At 38.3% G+C, this 18,673-nt stretch overlaps 2 protein-coding genes across 4 annotated transcripts in view; one reads left to right on the top strand and one right to left on the bottom strand.

The window, feature by feature from the left end:
- Positions 1 to 6,783, top strand: part of LOC137273628 (protein GPR107-like) — a 36,175-nt gene extending 29,392 nt beyond the window's left edge. For both annotated transcript variants that reach the window (XM_067806392.1, XM_067806393.1), the window contains exon 15: positions 192 to 6,783. In XM_067806392.1, the coding sequence (XP_067662493.1) occupies positions 192 to 309 (118 nt within the window). In that variant the 3' untranslated portion in view covers positions 310 to 6,783. The remainder of the gene's footprint in view (positions 1 to 191) is intronic.
- A 1,411-nt stretch (positions 6,784 to 8,194) lies between these two features.
- Positions 8,195 to 18,673, bottom strand: part of LOC137273631 (neuronal calcium sensor 1) — a 95,460-nt gene continuing 84,981 nt past the window's right edge. Inside the window, exons 5-9 of one of the 2 annotated variants that reach the window (XR_010956144.1) lie at positions 17,247 to 17,325; positions 14,427 to 14,515; positions 13,389 to 13,466; positions 11,501 to 13,046; positions 8,195 to 8,842 (exon numbers count right to left, since the gene is read on the bottom strand). Coding sequence is in view for 1 of the 2 variants with exons in the window: in XM_067806398.1 (XP_067662499.1) it covers positions 12,945 to 13,046; positions 13,389 to 13,466; positions 14,427 to 14,515; positions 17,247 to 17,325 (348 nt within the window). In the remaining variant the exon portion in view is untranslated. Of the gene's footprint in view, positions 13,047 to 13,388; positions 13,467 to 14,426; positions 14,516 to 17,246; positions 17,326 to 18,673 lie in introns of both variants that reach the window. The other variant, XM_067806398.1, reaches the window with a different exon arrangement.

Raw genomic sequence — 18,673 nt, 5'->3', positions numbered from 1 at the left:
TGCAATGAGTATTGAGCGGTATAAGTACCCTCATTATTAGTATTATTGCAGCAATTACAAACAAGCAAATTAGACTGGGTCTAGTACAAACTATCCTGGCTGAAGGAAGTGATTGATGTATCAGTATGTCCTTGTACGCTGACTGCATTGATTGTTGCTTGCAGTATTGAAAAAAATACTCTTTGTTGTAGGCTGACCCAGACGGGACTAACGGACAGTGTGGTGAAGGTCAACCAGAGATATGAGGAGAAGACGGAGAGTACAGAGCCTCTCATCAAACAGAGGGAAAGTAGCCATGAGTACGACTGAAGATAGAACAAAACAGCTGAATAAAGGCATGGGAGATTGACAAAGCATGGCCCAAACACAACTTTCAGATGTCATATTGAAAAAATCTGTCAAACGAGTCATCTACCATTACTTCAGTCAGTATGGTGGAAAATATTTTTTGGATTCACTGGTTCTGACAAAAGTATTTTCTGTGAAAGTATTCTATTTTCCACTGAGATTTAGCCATATGTTTTAACTGTTGCAAGGAAAGATTGTCCAACCATGTGTTGGTAAATCTGTAAATCTGTTTCACATTTTGTCAACTTGAAATAAAGTGAGATCTTTCACTGAAGGGAGGTGGGGTAGTCTAGTGGTTAAAGAGTTTGCCCATCACGACGAAGACCTGGTTTTGATTCTGCACATGGTACTATACATGAATCCCACTTCTGGTGTCCCCCGCCACGATATTGCTGGAATATTGCTGAAAGTGGCTTTGAACTAGACTCACTCAATCACTGAATCATTACCTCACAGTGATGACAGTAGATTCTCAATTATTGAATCTGCATCTGTCTATTGAATCTGCATTGTCTATCAGCAACAAACAGGGTCCTGTTCCAAAAACCAATTAAAACACCAGGACCAGTCTGTGCTCAAGTATAGGAATTATAATCACCTTGACTCTGTGTTGACTTTGTGAAACATGACTATTTACCCTTTCACCTCCATACCAGTTAGATCAAATGACACAGTAGAAATGAACACCCATTGAAATTGTGCTGTACTTTGACAAATGAAACAAGCAATAAAATTACACAGGTGTTAAACTGTTGGCTTAAATACAACTGAAACTTCCAGTGAAATAACAAACTCTGCGCTGCAGAAAACATCCTGGTCTGTTGGTTCACCAGGTTATATGTATGAAAATCTAAACAAAGCAGCACACGAGGAAGCATGTTGATTTGGTTGTGAACTTCAGCTCATAAGAGGATGGTGGGCTAGGCAAGTGGGTTAAGCCTTCACTCAACCTGAGTTAGATTCCCCCACATGTATACAATGTGTGAAGCCTACATGTGGTGTGCCCCTCGGTGATATTGCTGGAATATTGCTAAAAGTTGGGTAATGTCAGCCAGTCAGAATTACAGTGGAAGTTACGGGAGATAACACATTCAAATGTGATGGTGGTGAATGGTAGCATGTAGATGAAATACCCTGGATGAGAAAATATTAGTCCTACCAAATACCGGTGTCCGATACCCCACATGGGTCCAATATATGAAACCCATTTCTAGTGCTGCCCCCACCGTGACATGGCTGGAATATTGCTAAAAGCAGGGTAAACTTAAACTAACTCACTCACCCACTCTTTCAAAACATGTTTCAAGCAACCAAAATTGCCAAAATAAATTGTATCTAAAAATAACCTCTTGAGATAGAGGGAAAAAGAACTGACATAACATCCTGTTTATTCTGTAAGTATTTATTGTATCATTACTGTGTTGCTGATGGAGTGTAAGATTGTTGTTTGCTATCTCCAAATTATCTGTTTGTTTCATATTCAGATGTATTGCCATTTGAGCTACAAGAATGAAAATATATCAGTGTTTTTCCGCGTCTATGAAGTGACATGACTGATTAGACAACAATCATAGGACCATACACTGTTTCGATTAAAATGTGGTTAGGAAGTCAGTATCTCTGTTTGTGTATCATTTTATAAATTTGAACTGTTAGTGGTTGTAAGCCCATGGGCAGAGTACATGAGGTTCTTTGAAGATAACAGCGGGCTGTTTCGTCTTTGTACCATTCATCAAAATGCGTATATGGTAGGGAAAAAGTTGCAGTTTCTTATGTATATGAAATACTTCAGGCTTGCATAGCAAAATATCCCATAGATATAAATTTCTCCTATTGCAGTGATAACTGTCGTGGTGAAAAATTATGTTGTAGGTCTGTTACAGTGTGATGATGGACTTTCTGTATGGGTGTTAAGCTTTAACACTGCTGCAGATTAACTGTACTACGGAAACTCCAGTAGACTCTCACCTAAGTTCATGAGGGATAATCGGAAAATAGATCAATACTCTTCTATACGTCTTGAAAGGATTTACTGGATAAATTTTTATAAGAATTCTAGACTGTGAGTTTTAGATAGGGGCAAATGGTTTAGATAAGGGGAAAGATAATAGCCAAGTAGTTAAGGTGTTTGTCTTCAAAGGATAACCCTAGTTCTATTCCCAATCAGTGTTGCCGGTATATGAGAGTCCCATTTCTGATGCCCCTTACTTTTTTCTGTAATATATCTAAATAAGATACTCAGCCCCTCTTCCTAACTCATTAATTATGAATATAGTGGTGTTACTGTGTGTATGAGTATGCATTGTCAGTTTGTGATTAATTTGTTTGTGTATTGTAATGCCGTAATCACGTCACTCTGTTAATAATCAAGTGTGACCAAACAATTCAGTGATTTTCATCACAGGCATAACTCAACTCCATTGCAATACAATGACAGTGAGACTTGAGTTTGATTCCCCAGATAGGTACAGTTTGTGAAGCCCAGGTAGTGATATTGATGGAATGTTGCTAAAAGAAGAGGAAAGCCATACTCACTCAACTGCTGCTGGAATCTATCGCCACATTGCATTTACCAACTTGCATTTTGACAAACTTCAAAGATGAATGAATGTCGCCCAATGTTCATGAATAAAATCCTATTTTTCAAAGACAAGAATGTTGCCATTACTGTTCATTTGGTCTCCTTTTGTTTCTTTTGGAATGTATTTATCCCAACCAGCAGCATGATGAGAACTGAATTTTATTTTGTCTGAGACAAAAAATGAAGAAAACACAAACCTTTGAATGTGTATCTTTGACCTTTGTAAATTCTCACACCTCCAGTGCTCCCTACTTTAATGCATTAGGTCAGGATGATGGGAGAGAATAGATCCCCAGTATACTTGTCAGATTTATGATTGTGACAGTAAACATTGTGTTTCCACTTAATAGCTGAGAATGTAAGAGTCACACTTTGATTCTCAGATTGATTTGTACTCTGTTTTGCCTCTGGATCTGTCAAAGAAAAACCCCAATCATTTTATGTTTTCAACTTTGGTCTTTCCAACCACATGACACTTTGATAGGAAATATTCTTTGAAGTGGCATTTTCCAAGATTTATTCATCAGCCAGACCAGTGTTATATTACAAGTTCAGGGAACAAAAACCACTTTTCACCAGTTCTTAGTTTAGATTTTTTGCTGATTGCAGCAGACTGAAATGTTTGCTATGTTTACTCATTTTTTTCAGTTCAGTTTGGTTTCAGTTTGTTGTGAAATGGAAAGCCTTAAGAAGTGGTTCAGAATTTTAGACTACGATATGTAATTTTTACTTGCCCACAGCACAAATCATTAGTCTCAAGCCAGTGGACAAGCTCATTGCCTACCCTTTGTTAGTTTTCGTTTCACTAAACAGAGAACAGATATTGCTGACTAAGCATCTTTCCTCTATTCCAAATGCTACACAGCTCTATTTTAGTCATGGAGAAGGTTGTGGTGCCGGTGTTTGTATGCAACAGGTGATGACTGTATAGATTTCACCAACAATCTTGTACATGAGCAGATATTTATGGCTGTAGAGGCAAACCTTGTCATATATGGTGTGTGTGTGTTAATATCTATCGTTGACTTTCTCAATAATATCAGTATTATCCTCTGTTGTGCAAAGTCACTTTGTGGTCAGTTCTTATGGGAGTGTGTGCATATGGTTGTGTTATATCAATGGAAAGTCAGTGGCTGATTGTTAAACGTTTTATTGTGTCATGTCCTATTACAGATCTTTCCTTTTCTCACCATTTACTAAAAAAAAATGTCACGGCACGGCGGAGTCGCCAAGTGGTTAAAGTGTTTGTTTGTCACAAGAAAGACCTGGGTTTGATTCCTTACATGGGTGCTATGTATGAAGCCCATTTCTTTAATCCCCCATCTTGATATTGCTGGAATGTTGCTAAAAGTGGCATAAAGCTAAACCCAGTCACTAAAAGAGTAACCTGTCTAGTCTTACAGATGCTTGCCAGTCCAACACACCAGCTTAGGTGGCTCAGACTGGTAAAGAGATATTGCCTTTGTAGTGTTGGGAATAACAAACTTCTTTTATCATTGGTTAAAGCCTGGTTTTCTGCTAGGTTTTCAGCATCTGTTCCAAGAGGCTTCATCAAAGTTACAAACATCTAAGACCAGGCTTTATGCTCTTGTCCAACATGAAACTGACATGTGAAGGTCCAGGTTTGAGATGGTCTTCATCAGCCCATACTTGTCATAGGAGGCGACTAACGGGATCAGGTTGTCAGGCATGGTTCACACATGTCATCGTATCTCAGGTGCATAGATCAAAACTCATGCGGTTGATTACTGGGTTGTCTGGTCCAGGTTCAGTTATTTACAGACCACTGCCATGTAGCTGGAATATTGCTGAGTGTGGTGTTAATAAAACCCAACCAACATGAAACTGACCTGCCCTAATGTGGCTGTAATGCTGAAAAGTGGCTTTAAATCCAACTCAATCAATCAGTTATCTTTACAAAGTGTTGCATATTTGGTATGTATTTTTGTGGAAATGCCATGTATGTATGTTAGCCATGTCTGTGATTCTGCCACATATGAGTGTCTAACATATCTCCATCATAACTCCCGCAGTGACTGTCATCTGATGGTGTTTTAGTCTTTGTAAATATGAATATATTTGTCACTGGTAAACGTTCCTTTTTTGTATAAATATGTATGCGTATCCTGCTTTGTCAGTGTAGGTACCATTCCAGTGTATATTAATTCCATGTTTTACCTGTACAACAAACCTCAGTTGCCTGTTTGTCTACCATATTGCTGTGAACTTGCTTATGCAATAGTTTCACTCATTGAGGGCCCTGTGCTTTGATGTGTTAGGAATCTATGCTTGTACATTCAAGTCCGAGGTTTGACTATGAAACCTAATCTCATCACATTGGGTTCTCCAAAGTTGTATTAATGGAAGACCTACATTTAGCATCAGAAGCCCCCCCCCCCCCCACAACACACACACACACACACACACACACACACACACACACACACACACACACACACACACACACACACACACCACACACACACACACACACACACACACACACACACACACACACACACACACACACACACACCCCCCACAAAGGAACAAAGTCATCCAACATGAGCAGTCCCAACTTTTAGGCCATATCTGCAAAATCAATGATGCATTGATTGTAAATCAACATTCTCTCTCTGGCATGGGCCTATCACTGCCACACAAATGAACAAAACCCTTAAACTGTGGGTAGGGTAGCCCAGAAATTGTGTTTCACAGCCGTCATATGATTTGGTAATAATTGGCCCAAGCAAATTTTCAGCCAAGATGTAACTTACCACTGCTTCAGCAATCTTCCGCGTCACCTTCCATAGAGTTAAGACAATAAAGGTAATCATATATACCTCTGATTTTCCAACACATTATTTATTGAAAATCTTAAAAATGTAGTTATGGTAGAATAGAGATAAACGTACTGTGTTGGAAAATCAGAGGCATAATAGCTCTAAATTTTTCATTTAAAACCTCGTGCTACGTGTTCGGTTTTGTGTTAAATTTAGAGCAATTATAATTTTGTTATACACCTCTGATTTTCAAACACAGTATGTTTTTCTAACTATATACCCCTGAATGACTTTGATTAACCAGTCACAATCCAGTATTTACTGAAGTCATGGTAGAATATATAATACTGCTCTTCTTTGAGAGGGATAATCAGATACATCAGATAAGAGTCAGTACTGTACAGCATGAAATATAAAACATATGATGACAACTAACTATGAAACACAATGTTGAATTAACGCAGATAGGTCCAGTTTGTATTAATGTACTGAAGGGATGCAGAAAAAATACAAGATACATTGCTGCACAAGCGTTACTCATTGCACCCAATTCTCGCAAAATCAAAACGCTACTTCATTATCTAGTAGGACCCTTGTATTTCCAACAAGGATTCATAAACGTAGTAACTGATCATGAGAGTCCTCTGGCCCCAAGGTGTAAGGCAAGGATTAATAAATTAATATTTCATGGAAAGATAATCTATTAATAATCTTAAGTGAAAAGCTACCCCATGTCCTCCTTCCCATATGGGCAATTTAAAAGCATGACCAACGCCATTTTACTGAAATAAGCAGCACCGCCATGCCTATGTAAGCATCAGTTAGTTTTTCTTGATAGTATTTTCCTTCTGCTGTTGGTGGTTGGTGTGTGGTTTCTGATTGGGATATTTTAATTATTCTGTATGTTGTACATGTGTTTGTATGGGAATATCTGTCTTCAAGTTCACCTTTTTCAGCATGCAATGTACAATTGTTTAAGAACTCAGCCATTTTGTACAGAAATACTGTTGGTGTCATATTTAATCTGCATGTAAATAAGTCTTTATTCAATAAATACCCATGTAAATTTCAGGTTTTGTTGTATGTTGCACTGAATCTGAGGAATGGGTGTTGCAGTTGTCAGCACTGCCATTGCAGTGCAGAACAGTATAATCCCTTAGGATCGCCCATAGTTTATTGCTGGGGGGTGATGATGATATTTATGGAGTTGCATGTACAGTTTGAATCAACCACCCCCCCAGTTAATGTACAAAGTAAGTGAACCCTGCCATTTGCTGTAGAGAATAGCATCTCTTGGATGTGTTCAGAAGGTGATTGTGGGATTGAGTCCCATTTCGACCTGTTTGTACTTATGCTTTCTACGAATAGTAGAATCTGGTGCTTACATGACTGGATCTCCACTTAGCTGACATGACATATTTTCAAAGAAACATTGTTCAGACAATGTTTTTCAGAAACATCTTTCATTCAGATTACCAAGTCCTTCAGCTAGCAGAATTATGATGCTAAAATTGTAAATCAGCATATGCAGAATTCTATAAAATTTTCATCGTAGCTTAGAATCCTGGTTGACCCTGAATATTTCTTGCTATGTGATGCTTGTTGGTATGACTAAAGTGGAAAATGTCTCAAGACATCCATCATCGCGTGCCATGGTATGACTAAAGTGGAAAATGTCTCAAGACATCCATCATCGCGTGCCATGGTATGACATCCATCATCGCGTGCCATGGTATGACTAAAGTGGAAAATGTCTCAAGACATCCATCATCGCGTGCCATGGTATGACTGAGACAGTGTTCAAAGCAAGCTTGGTACATCAGCAAACTCATGTTCTCAACAGAATCAACATGGAGTACAGAGTTGTCTTTGTCCCAACATTATCATGATTGTTTGGGAAGAGTTGCCTTACTTAGATATACAAGGATCAGCTAATTATTGGTTCAGAATCCTGGACACTCCCTGAACATTGGTCTGTTAAGGAGTGCAACTGCTTCCTACTGTTTCCAATAAAGAGGTGATGAAACTGCATCTTTTGACAGTGCATGATTTTGGGTTCAAATCTCAATCTCCCTGGTTTAAGTCCTTGGTTTGCCTACTCCATACACAGGCTAGTAATTACTTATTGGCCCTGCCATCTAGCCGTAACATTGCGAAATTAGATATCAAACAAGAAACCAGCAATGTGGTTCGTGGTCTGTGTAAGGGTGTAACATCCACCTATTCGCTTGAAGCAAATCCATGAGAGGTGGAATCAAATTGGTTAGTTAGGTGATAGAGAAGGGACGTAACTCGTAACAGCCACAGATGGTGCTGTGATTGGGATGCAAAAACCCAACCTAATTCAGCAAGATAGGTGTCCTAATAGTCAGACCACTTTATTTCGTTTGGAAATATGTTTCCACTTCAGCCCAGAAACTTCCATTAATATAATGGTTACGTAGTGATTCATCTTCACAATGAACACAAATAACATACGTTGTCACAGAGAAAGGGATTTATTGAAACAGTTTTCACATTATTGCAACAAAACTTATTAAATTTGGTTTGGCACTAGGTGATAGTTATCGCCTAAATCAGAATGAATAACATTGTAACATTCATTTCTAAAACCAAATACATCAATACCATTCTTAAACCATCTACAAAGCAAAGATAAAACAAAATATTTGAGAATATAAGCAAGTTTTGTTTCAAGAGGTTATACTCACAGCCCCTCATGCTTTGCCAGGATTTATGATTAAAACATATATTTTCTTTTTCACATGACCACCAACTAGAAAAAATTCATGTTGGTAGTCATCTCAAAAAATAATTTTTAGAGTCTCAGGCCCCCCTAAGTAAATGAAGGAATTACAGCAAATTTGAAGCAATTGCATCTCAAATGTAAACAAACGCAGCCCACTGACAAAACAATCGTAGCCATATCGGCAATTTAGCGGTAATAACTGAAACACATCGGCCATATCGGAAGCAATGTCGGTAATACTTGAAACACACTCGGCCATCTTCGGAGATTTTTCGGCTTACATCAGTGATTTGTCGGTCGCGAACGGAAACTCACGCAGCAAAACATAGCATCGTTCGAAGAAGCACCCATCTCGGTTAGTTAGTGTCACAAGTCATGCCCCTGGAGGTTCAGATGTAAACAACCTCCAGGGGCATGACTTGTGACACTCCTCTGCAGTGACAGTCTTTTCCTTAAGAAATAAGCTATAGCTCCAACAACACCTCATACCTAAACGCATTCAACAAGGGTGGACAAAGATGGATAAGTATAAAAATGTAATAGTAGGAACTAAAAACAAAACTCACCGAGACGGGTGCTTCTTCGAACGATGCCATGTTTTGCTGCGTGAGTTTCTGTTCGCGACCGACAAATCATCAATGTAAGCCGAAAAATCTCCGAAGACGGCCGAGTGTGTTTCAAGTATTACCGACATTGCTTCCGATATGGCCGATGAGTTTCAGTTATTACCGCTAAACTGCCGATATAGCTGCAATTGTTTCGCGAGTGGGCTGCGTTTGTTTACATTTGAGATGCAATTCCTTCAAATTTGCTGTAATTCCTTCAATTACTTAGGGGGACCTGAGTCTTCAATCCTTGCAAAGACAAGGGCCTGTTGTTATACTATCATAGAAATGACCTAATATCAAAAGAAACATTTGAAACAGGTTAAGCTTTATCAAGTTGAGCATTTGGAGCAATGCAAAGGTCACCTAGAAGACATGTATATGTAGAAATAACAAATATTCTGCAACATAGAACTTCATCCAGTCAAATGCATAGCCGATTGGAGTCATAGTGAGATGGAAATTTCATCGAGTCATCTGCAATGGTAACAAATAGCTGAACTACCCAAAGCAATTTTTAATAAATACCATGAGAATTGATGTACTCCATGACAACCAAACTTCACAGCCCACCCACCCAACCACTCAACAACACAGTGAAGAATGAGTTAAGGGTGCTAGTACAGACAGTTCTGTGTAAAGTGCTAAATAAAACATGGTTCTAAAAACCAGACAGTCCAAACATATCCCAGTGGATCTAAACTAAATGATTGGGGTTTTAACAACGCTTTTAAAAATACTTTAGTTATATCATGGAACTTCTGGTAGATGTGCTAGTAGCCTAAAGTTATAATGTCTTTTTTCAGGGTGTGAAACTTCCCAAAATTTCAACCAGACTACAGGGCTGGTTAGACATAGAACTTACCAGCCCTGACAAATACATACCTCCCCTCCAAAATACTAATTTACTTAGTAATTAAATTATAACTTCAAAAATTATAATGATTTACATTTTAACCCAACCATTGGGCAGGGCAATTTGAAAGTCTGGGCAGTCCATGTTGAAAATAACCCTTCCCAGGCAGTGAGGCAGACAGGTAATTTGAACACTGCCCATGTAGTGAAATCCTGGAACACAGTTCAAGTGCAAACTAACATAGAAACAATGAGGGCAAACATGGATTATGCCTGTGAAGATCTGGGTTAGAATTGGTCTTCAGCAACCCATGATTGTTTAAAGACGCGATTAATGGGATCAGGTGGTCAAGGTCACTGACTTGGTTGGCACACGTCATCCTATCCCAAGTGAGGGATAGATGGTCATGCTGTTGATCATTGGATTGTCTGGTCCAGGCTCAATTATTTAGAGACCACTGCCATACAGCTGGAATATTGGTTAGTGTGACATTAACCAAACCAAACCCAAGATGATAGGTTTCTTCTGTACACAAGGGAGACAACTCTGTAGTCTAACTGTGGCGCCTAAGTTTGCTTCATTTGAATCAGAAACTCTACTTCACATACTTGGCTCCATAAGACATGAGATACCAGCCAAGACCTGTGATTGTCATCCTTCAAGATGACTAGCCATTACCCCAAACTACAAATATTCCAAAGACACTTTTATCATGGCATGCTATGGAAAATATACACAAGCTACAAGGTATTATGCACTAACTTCCTTGGCAGCAAGAATGGTGCTTCGTTCACAGCATATACCATTAGAAAATATTTAATTTCATGTAGGTTATTGATATTTATCAGTTAGTCATGTTAAAGGGAAGATTTTTTAAATTTTGTGAATTGTCAACAATACAGAACAACTTCACTTTGTTGACCAATGTATAGGTCTAACCTAACTTCTTAACCAATCAGAGCGCTGTACATGTACATTGTAGAACATCTTGTTATTTCCCGTGGGAGTTATGAGAAATGAATCCTCAAGCAATGGATATAAATCTCATAACATTCAACAATGGGTGTATGTCATGTTAATGTGATTAAGGAAAAACACGTATTTTACACCTTCACGGTTACTATGTGCCACCATGAAAATCATAGTTATAGAGCCATACAATACACCTTCATATGAAGGGCTTGCTTTCTGTTGGTGAGAGAAATATGTCCCTTGGTCCACACACAATGTGGAAAATTTCTTGGTAATATTGGTGATGGAAAAATGAAACCTTGAACCTCCTTTCCATACAATAATTATCTCAAATGATTCAAAGGCATTTAATTGGGTCAGGAAAGTGATATTTTTTTCACATTTTTAATATTTCTATAAATTCAAAACAAGTTTAAATGCCACATCCACAATGGATGTCTGTTTCTTGATTGGTTAAATGGGTGGGACCTGTGTAGCATCACTGCACTGAACGACTGTCGTTTGTGTGTGAAGACATAAGAGTTGTTTCAGTATGTTTTTGCCCTTGTTGAGTTATTAATGTAAACACAGAATGTATACTTGAGGAACTCAACCTTATGGATTTACACAGTGGGTACCCTGACTCGAAATTTTATGTTGTTGTAAATGTAAATGTAAAAATATCTTTGTTAATTAAGTTGTCAATAGAAGGCTCAATTAATGGCTGTTCTACCTTATTATTCCCAGCATATTTTGAAAATACTAAACCATGCAGGACGAAGAGTAAAATTATGAAAGTTCTACCTTGAAAGTGAGAACGCCCAAGATTTAACAGACACCAACAATCAAGACGGATTACAGCCAACTCTAAGAGTAAGAAGATGAGAGGTGATGAAGGATAGGAAATACTGTGGAGATATAGCACTGCATCATCCCCTAAGAGTCGTTCGGGGTGGTAGGGTAGCCTCATGGGAAAAGCAGTCACTTGTCACACGGAAGAGTCAGAGTTGATTCCCCAGCCTCAATTAAGTTTCACATTTAGCCTCTGGGGCCAGTTTATGGATCAGTCCTTGCTGTGACTACCATAGCTCCTGCGCCATAACAAAGAATTTCGTCTGATGAAAAGCAATGATCATGTGATGAAACTGGCAGTAAGTTCATTAAACAAACTGAATAAATTTGAATTTTTTCACTTGTTATTTAGAGTTATTTCCAACAGATATTTTACTTGTAAAGAACTGTATTTCCAAAGGAGCAAGAAACGACTAAGAACTTTGCTGAAAGAGTAACATAGTACAACAATGAATGCTTTCTGGCAAACAAGGATCAGTTGAGCCCCGACTTGACAATTGACTGGTATTAGCATGTATGAATGCCACCCACTGGCACCTGCCATTGGGAGTGAAGGGGCCCTAGGTTGTCCACAATCAAGTGTTCACCAACCATGTGAGAGTCATATACAGCTACAAGCGGAATCAATTTCATCGTCATGCACTGCATGTGCACTAGCCTACATCTGCTCTCCCTTTCACAAACCAAATGGCTTTGTTCACTGCCATGCACCACCTACTTCTCATACATACGTTCTTTGCACCAGTCCAACTTATCCTTGTTTGGCAGTACATATGATCAGTTTTGGATGTCATACTGTTGATGGAAATAAATTCAGAATCATATCTTCTGTAAGGATGTTTTGATTAGACACATCCCAGTAGCTGAAGGGTAACTGTGTCCTGGTATTTCTTCATGCAGGCCATTGAAAGATCCTGTCATTCCCTTTAAAGCTGTGTCCTAATGAACGACTACAATATGGACCTCCACAAGAGGCAGTTAAAGCAACCTCCACACTTTCCACATTCATCAGTTAATGCTGTTGTTCACGATGAATCTGTCACTTATAAACTTGATGAACATACAAGTAGATATGACAAAAATTGATAAAAATGTTCATACATAAATGACAAAGAATATTTGTCTGAAACACGCCATCATCACAGAATGAGTTGAGATGTTTGTCTTCTGATCTCACCCCTCTGCTCCCTCACCACCCAACTCGGGAGCCACAACAATATCATCCTCGACCTGCATCACATAAAGTCAGTGCCTGCACTATTGTCGGATCTTCCTTGGATCCTTCAAGGAATTCATCAAATGTCAACCGATTGTCTCTATTCTGAAAAGTAACAAGCACATATTCAAACTTAATAATAATAATACAGACTCAATCCACAAAGACTGAAGCAAAATGTCATAAATATTCGAAGGGTCAGTCAGGCAATGAGAATCACTAAAAATAAAAATGCTTCCACTATTTCTATGAAAGAGGTATGATATATATGGCTGTATAAAGATTGCACATAAGTCCTTTTTTAGTAGGGACTGAGCACACAAAAATATTTTTTTATATAAAATGACCCTAAATTTGTGAATATATTAGTATTGAAAAAAATGACACAATGAGGTCTTTTTCTATTCATTCACTTTTTCTTGCTCAATAGCAAATTCATATTCTCACCTTATCCATGACTTCGAATATCCGGTTGACTCTCTTCTCCGGAGTGTTTTCTTCTTCTGGGAGCTTCACCATTCCCCCCTGTAACCACCATGACAAAAAACACATTAGCGTTATGCATCAACACATAAGGTAAGTTCAGACTTCAAATCCCAGATGCTGCCTGGTAAGATCTCTAGATGTGCCAGCCCTAGAACCATGGTCGTGGGTTTTGTCACAGTGAAGGCCTGCATTACTTCAGGTTCCCCTCAAGTCATCACACTGAGACAATGTTCACACCACTCTCACGGCACCATCTGTCTCACAGTCCTGGCACCAAGTTATTGTCCCTGCTGCCTAACCTTTCTGCCTGAAGCAAGTCCAGATTCACACAGGATCTGAATCTCTGGCCTCCCTTGGGCTCCTTTTCAATTTAAGTGAGTTTGTTACGATAAAACTTTTATATATTTTGAGACCAAGCAAGGTTAGTCATGATTTCAATCACTGGATTAGACATGCTGAAATAATGTTCAGAGTAGTCATGAAGATTCAGCTTAGAACTGATCTTCAGGATCACATACTTCAGAAGCATGACTAGATCATTGCTCATCATGATAGTCAACGGTTTGTTTGACCCAGGCTCTGATATTTACACAAAATTCACATACAGCTTGAAAAACAGACAAACCAATCCTTCCCCTTCCCTCAAATCAATATGTCTGACCTCTTGAGCCATTCATTCGCTGGTCTCACTTTGTTCCAGATCCGATTATTTTCAGACTGCTGCCATATACCTGCTATATTGCTGAGTGTAACGCAAAACTATACTTACTCACTCACTTAACTCACATTTAAACAATATGTAGACATAATATTTCTTGCCATAATATTCATGCATACAAAATTACATTTTAGATAGTATGTTAACTCATTTCAGTCACTGACAAACATTCAGGAATTATTTTTAAAATCTAGAGTTTTAACAGTCAATGAAATGAGTAAGAACTTGCAACCATGATATTTTTCTCAGATTATCAGTTTGAATGTTGGAACACATCTTACCACCATTTTGTAGATAGCATCTACGATGTCCAGCAGCTCTGTCCGAGTGATGAAGCCATCGGCATCCAGGTCATACAGTCGAAAGGCCCCTGGTGGCCGACAGGCATGATAACATGTATCAAATCAGAAAACTCAGAAAATATCATTACTTAAGACCATATTCAGAAATATTTAAGTTTCACATATACTACTCATAAGAAGTCAAAATCCTTTCATATGACCATGGCACAGATAGGGTAGCCTAATAGTTAAAGCATTTGATCATCATGTCAAAAACTCAAGTTCGATTCCCCACAATGAATGAAGTCAGTTTCTGTTTTCCCTTGCTGAGACATTGTTCGAATATTTAAGTTGTATAAATCTGAACTCACTCACATGACTACAGACAATGCCATAAAAGTTTTAGTCATATGAAATGGTTAGAAGTTCTTCAATTTCTTTTGAGTAATACATCTGCTGCAGTTTCACAAAAGAGTCAAGCCATTTCCAGATATGGCTATGTGAAGGCAGATGATCATGGCTGGAAACTAATCAAAATAGGTCAAGGAAGTATTGTTGATTACTGAGCACTTAGATGCACTGGAAGGGGACATCCACCCATCCATTTACCCATTCACCCATCTTCCATCATTCAAGACATTAGCGCAAGGTTGGATATTTGTTTGTTGGTTTGTTTGTTTATTTTTTACTCACTTATTACACTGAGGTTTTCTTCAGGTGAGCTAAACATTTTGACGTTGGAGGCAGGTTATCTCACAGTACAATTTTCCATAAGTCAGGAATTTCACCACCAATAATCACAATAGTATTGATCAAATATGGTTCAAAAACACAATGTCCATTGTCCAGCCAATTTTCTTTGTAATATATCTTGATATTAAAGATCTGCCATGCTCTGAGATTACACGAAAATATTATCATATAAGTTCCCCATTAACATTCTCCTTGACGTATTCATCAATAGTAATCAGGCCATTTCTTCCCCTGCAACATGAAAAAGCACTAAAACTACATCATGATCATGGAATATTGACAGGAGTGTTAAATGGCTCGTATGATAGCCCCTTGACATGAGTTTAGGTACATATATTCCTGTAATTGGAATGCTGGGAGCAGCATGCTAGAAGAGCACAACTGGGAATATGTTAGTGGTGATAGGGTCATGATGAATAGGGGCAGCATCAGATAAGACTTGCCTGTGAACGTTCCAGTGTGCCGGCCTGTAACAGTACTGACACAGTAGAAATATAGGTTATTACATGACGGATTGTGTGTCAGTACTTACAGATATAGATGGCATGATGCTGATATTTATTCTTGTTAAATCTAAAAGAGTAGTAAGTATCTCTTTTTAAAGAATAATCTGAAGTGACGATGTATGTGGGTGGGTGCTAGATGGATAGAGAGAGGGATGGAGGGAGGGAGGGATTTGAATGAATCATCAACAATCAGTGACAATACTGTTTTTCATATGAATATCCCTTGGATACAATTGGAGACATTGAGCATGAGAAAAAGGGTACACACCTACAATTTTTAAAGAATCCTAAATATTCCAATATATGGGAGTTTATATGCATTTTCATAGTTTAAAAGTATTGATTTACTCCATAGGTCAGTCATTTCATGAAGTTTCTTCAAAAAACATGTCATGACTACAAAGCACAAACAAACAACATACTATTTATATTTACCTGGGTCTGTTTTCAAAATGTATCTGCATTCTCGTATTTATTTCTGCAGTAGTATTGTGATCAGTCACAATTGTTCATCTCAAAATCCTTTTACATTACATTAAATTAAGCCCTTAGTTTCTCTGGTTCATATCGTTATATCCTAAGAAGTACTTGTCACATCGTAAGTGGAAAGGTTAATCAAACAAATTCTTCAGTAGAAATCAAATACCTTAAGGTTTTGAACATCTACTTCACAAGGTCCACACTAATCACTAAGGTTATTATAGCTTCATTGTTTGTGAACAAAAATAACATCCATAATGAAGGGTCTGCATCACCATGTTCGTTAAGCCTTGACACAACTGATCAAGACGCTGAGCTCCACACATCTGGTGTTGTTGGAATAAAGTGGCATAAAATCTCATTCACTCACTCACAATATTTATGTGACACAAACCACAATTTTTTTTGGACATTCAATGCAGTGTTTTGGCATCCAGATTAATATGAGCATACATGCCATTATTTGCCTATCTGCAAATATCAATCAATAAAATGCCTTGATTGGGTAATAACACAACAACCACTCAAGGACCTTGTGTCTCTGAATAACGGATATTTTAACACTGTGTAAGTTGAATTCATAACTTAGTTATCATAGCCAGACTATAGAATGCTTCATGCAACACAAAGGCATTAACAATTTACCTCACATGATATTATATGCATGTAAATGATTTAAAATAACATGGTGAAATAAGTATTGTTGGGAGAACAAGCAAAATGGTGTAATTATAAGCTAAAAATCACAAAATATCACCAGTTATTTAATTGACATTCCTGACTGTAGTACTTATTCAACACACTGATTCTTGTGAATAAATATTTTCATGCTGTGGGGTAGCCCAGTGGTTTAAGTGTTTGTTCATCATGGTTTGATTCCCCACATGGGTACAATGTGTGAAGCCTATTCCTGGCGTCACATGCTGTGACACTGCTGGAGTATTGCTAAAATCAGCATAAGGCCATATTCACTTACTAAATAAATATTTACAGCAAATTAGAAATTTTTAGTCACCTTGCTAAAAAAATACTATTATAAAATTATGTTAAAAAGTGGGTGGCCAGGTGAGCAGATACTTACATTTCAGTTTTTCCTCGACATTACCTCTGGACGTTACAGACAGTGCCTGCAGGAACTCATGGAACTCTATGTAACCATCCTGTAAATAGATGTGTAACATTCTACAAAACTGTTGCAAAAACAACTTGAGGACCTAGAGGTGGTCCCGTACCTAAAGCATTCGCTTTTCACACAGAAGAACTCATGAAGATCCTTGCTAGAAATGGTCTTCAAAAACCCATGTTTGTTGTGAGAGGCAAGTACATGTAACAGGATTGGGTGGCCAGGTTTGCTGACTTGGTTGACACATCATAGTATAATAATTGCGTGGATCGTTGCTCATGATGTTGGTCACTGGATTGTTTGGTTCAGACTCAGTTATTTACAGATATCTGCTACGACATGGAAAACATCTTGTTTATTACACAGAGCGATGCTTCAGTGTAGGTTATTACAATTGTTCAAACTGACAGTGAAAGCGTCACTATGTAACATGCTTATGCCATGAAGTCATGTTTCATTAAGCAGGGATGGCAACAGGGAAATCTGTCTTCACCTGAACAATTTAATATTGTGTCATCAAATGGAACATTACCATCCCTGATCGGGAGATTCTTCTGTTAGTCAATTCCGGTTTGTGTACGACATGATGTACTTCCTACCACTACAAACCCCTCAGCTCCCTTATCTTGTCCACTCACAGCACAATCAGAACTGCTTTGTCTCACAAGACTGACATCGGTATGACTGAGGCAAGGGTGAAATCTTACCATGCTTCAATTGGTTTGTGCAGGATAACGGGTAGATCTAGTAGGAAGGGTTATATCCCATGATCTTGAAAAATAATGCTTTACATTTATGTTCTGTTCTAATCAGAACTATGTTAACGTTGGCAAGTGACAAAAAGGACACTTGACAAAGTGCAAATCTAGGATACAGGATTACCCCTGTTTAAAAGGATCAAACACCAATAATCTTTGCCACTTTCCTTCCTTTGTCAATCTAGTATACAGGGTTATCACCCATTAATAAGATCACACAACACAAATAGTCTTTGCCACTTTGCTTACTGCACAAATCTAGTGTACAGGGTTATCACCCATTAATAAGATCACACAACACAAACAGTCTTGGTCAAACAAACATTGGTCCAAATGTATACACAACCATCTGTTGGAAGTGAAGAAAGTGACCTTTAAGTAAAACTGCTGGACGTGGGCGGATTCAGACATTCATGCAGCTTTATCAACATCAACACACCATGCAGACCCATTGGCATGTTGGGTCTCTGCTGGTCTGCCTCAGGAATATATGGTTAGCCTTACAACTACCTCTGTCAGCTCATGTTTGAAAGGCGACCTCCTGCTTATGAAAGGTAATAGACCAAATGAAGTATGGCTTATATTGCCCCACATTAGCAAAGCTTGGCTCTGTTTGTGTACGATTTT

The sequence above is a fragment of the Haliotis asinina genome, chromosome 2 (genome assembly GCF_037392515.1).
Source record: "Haliotis asinina isolate JCU_RB_2024 chromosome 2, JCU_Hal_asi_v2, whole genome shotgun sequence".
In the NCBI taxonomy this organism is placed as follows: Eukaryota; Metazoa; Mollusca; class Gastropoda; order Lepetellida; family Haliotidae; genus Haliotis; species Haliotis asinina.
Note: the sequence above shows the minus strand (reverse complement) of the source record. Positions and strands in the feature narration are given on the sequence as shown.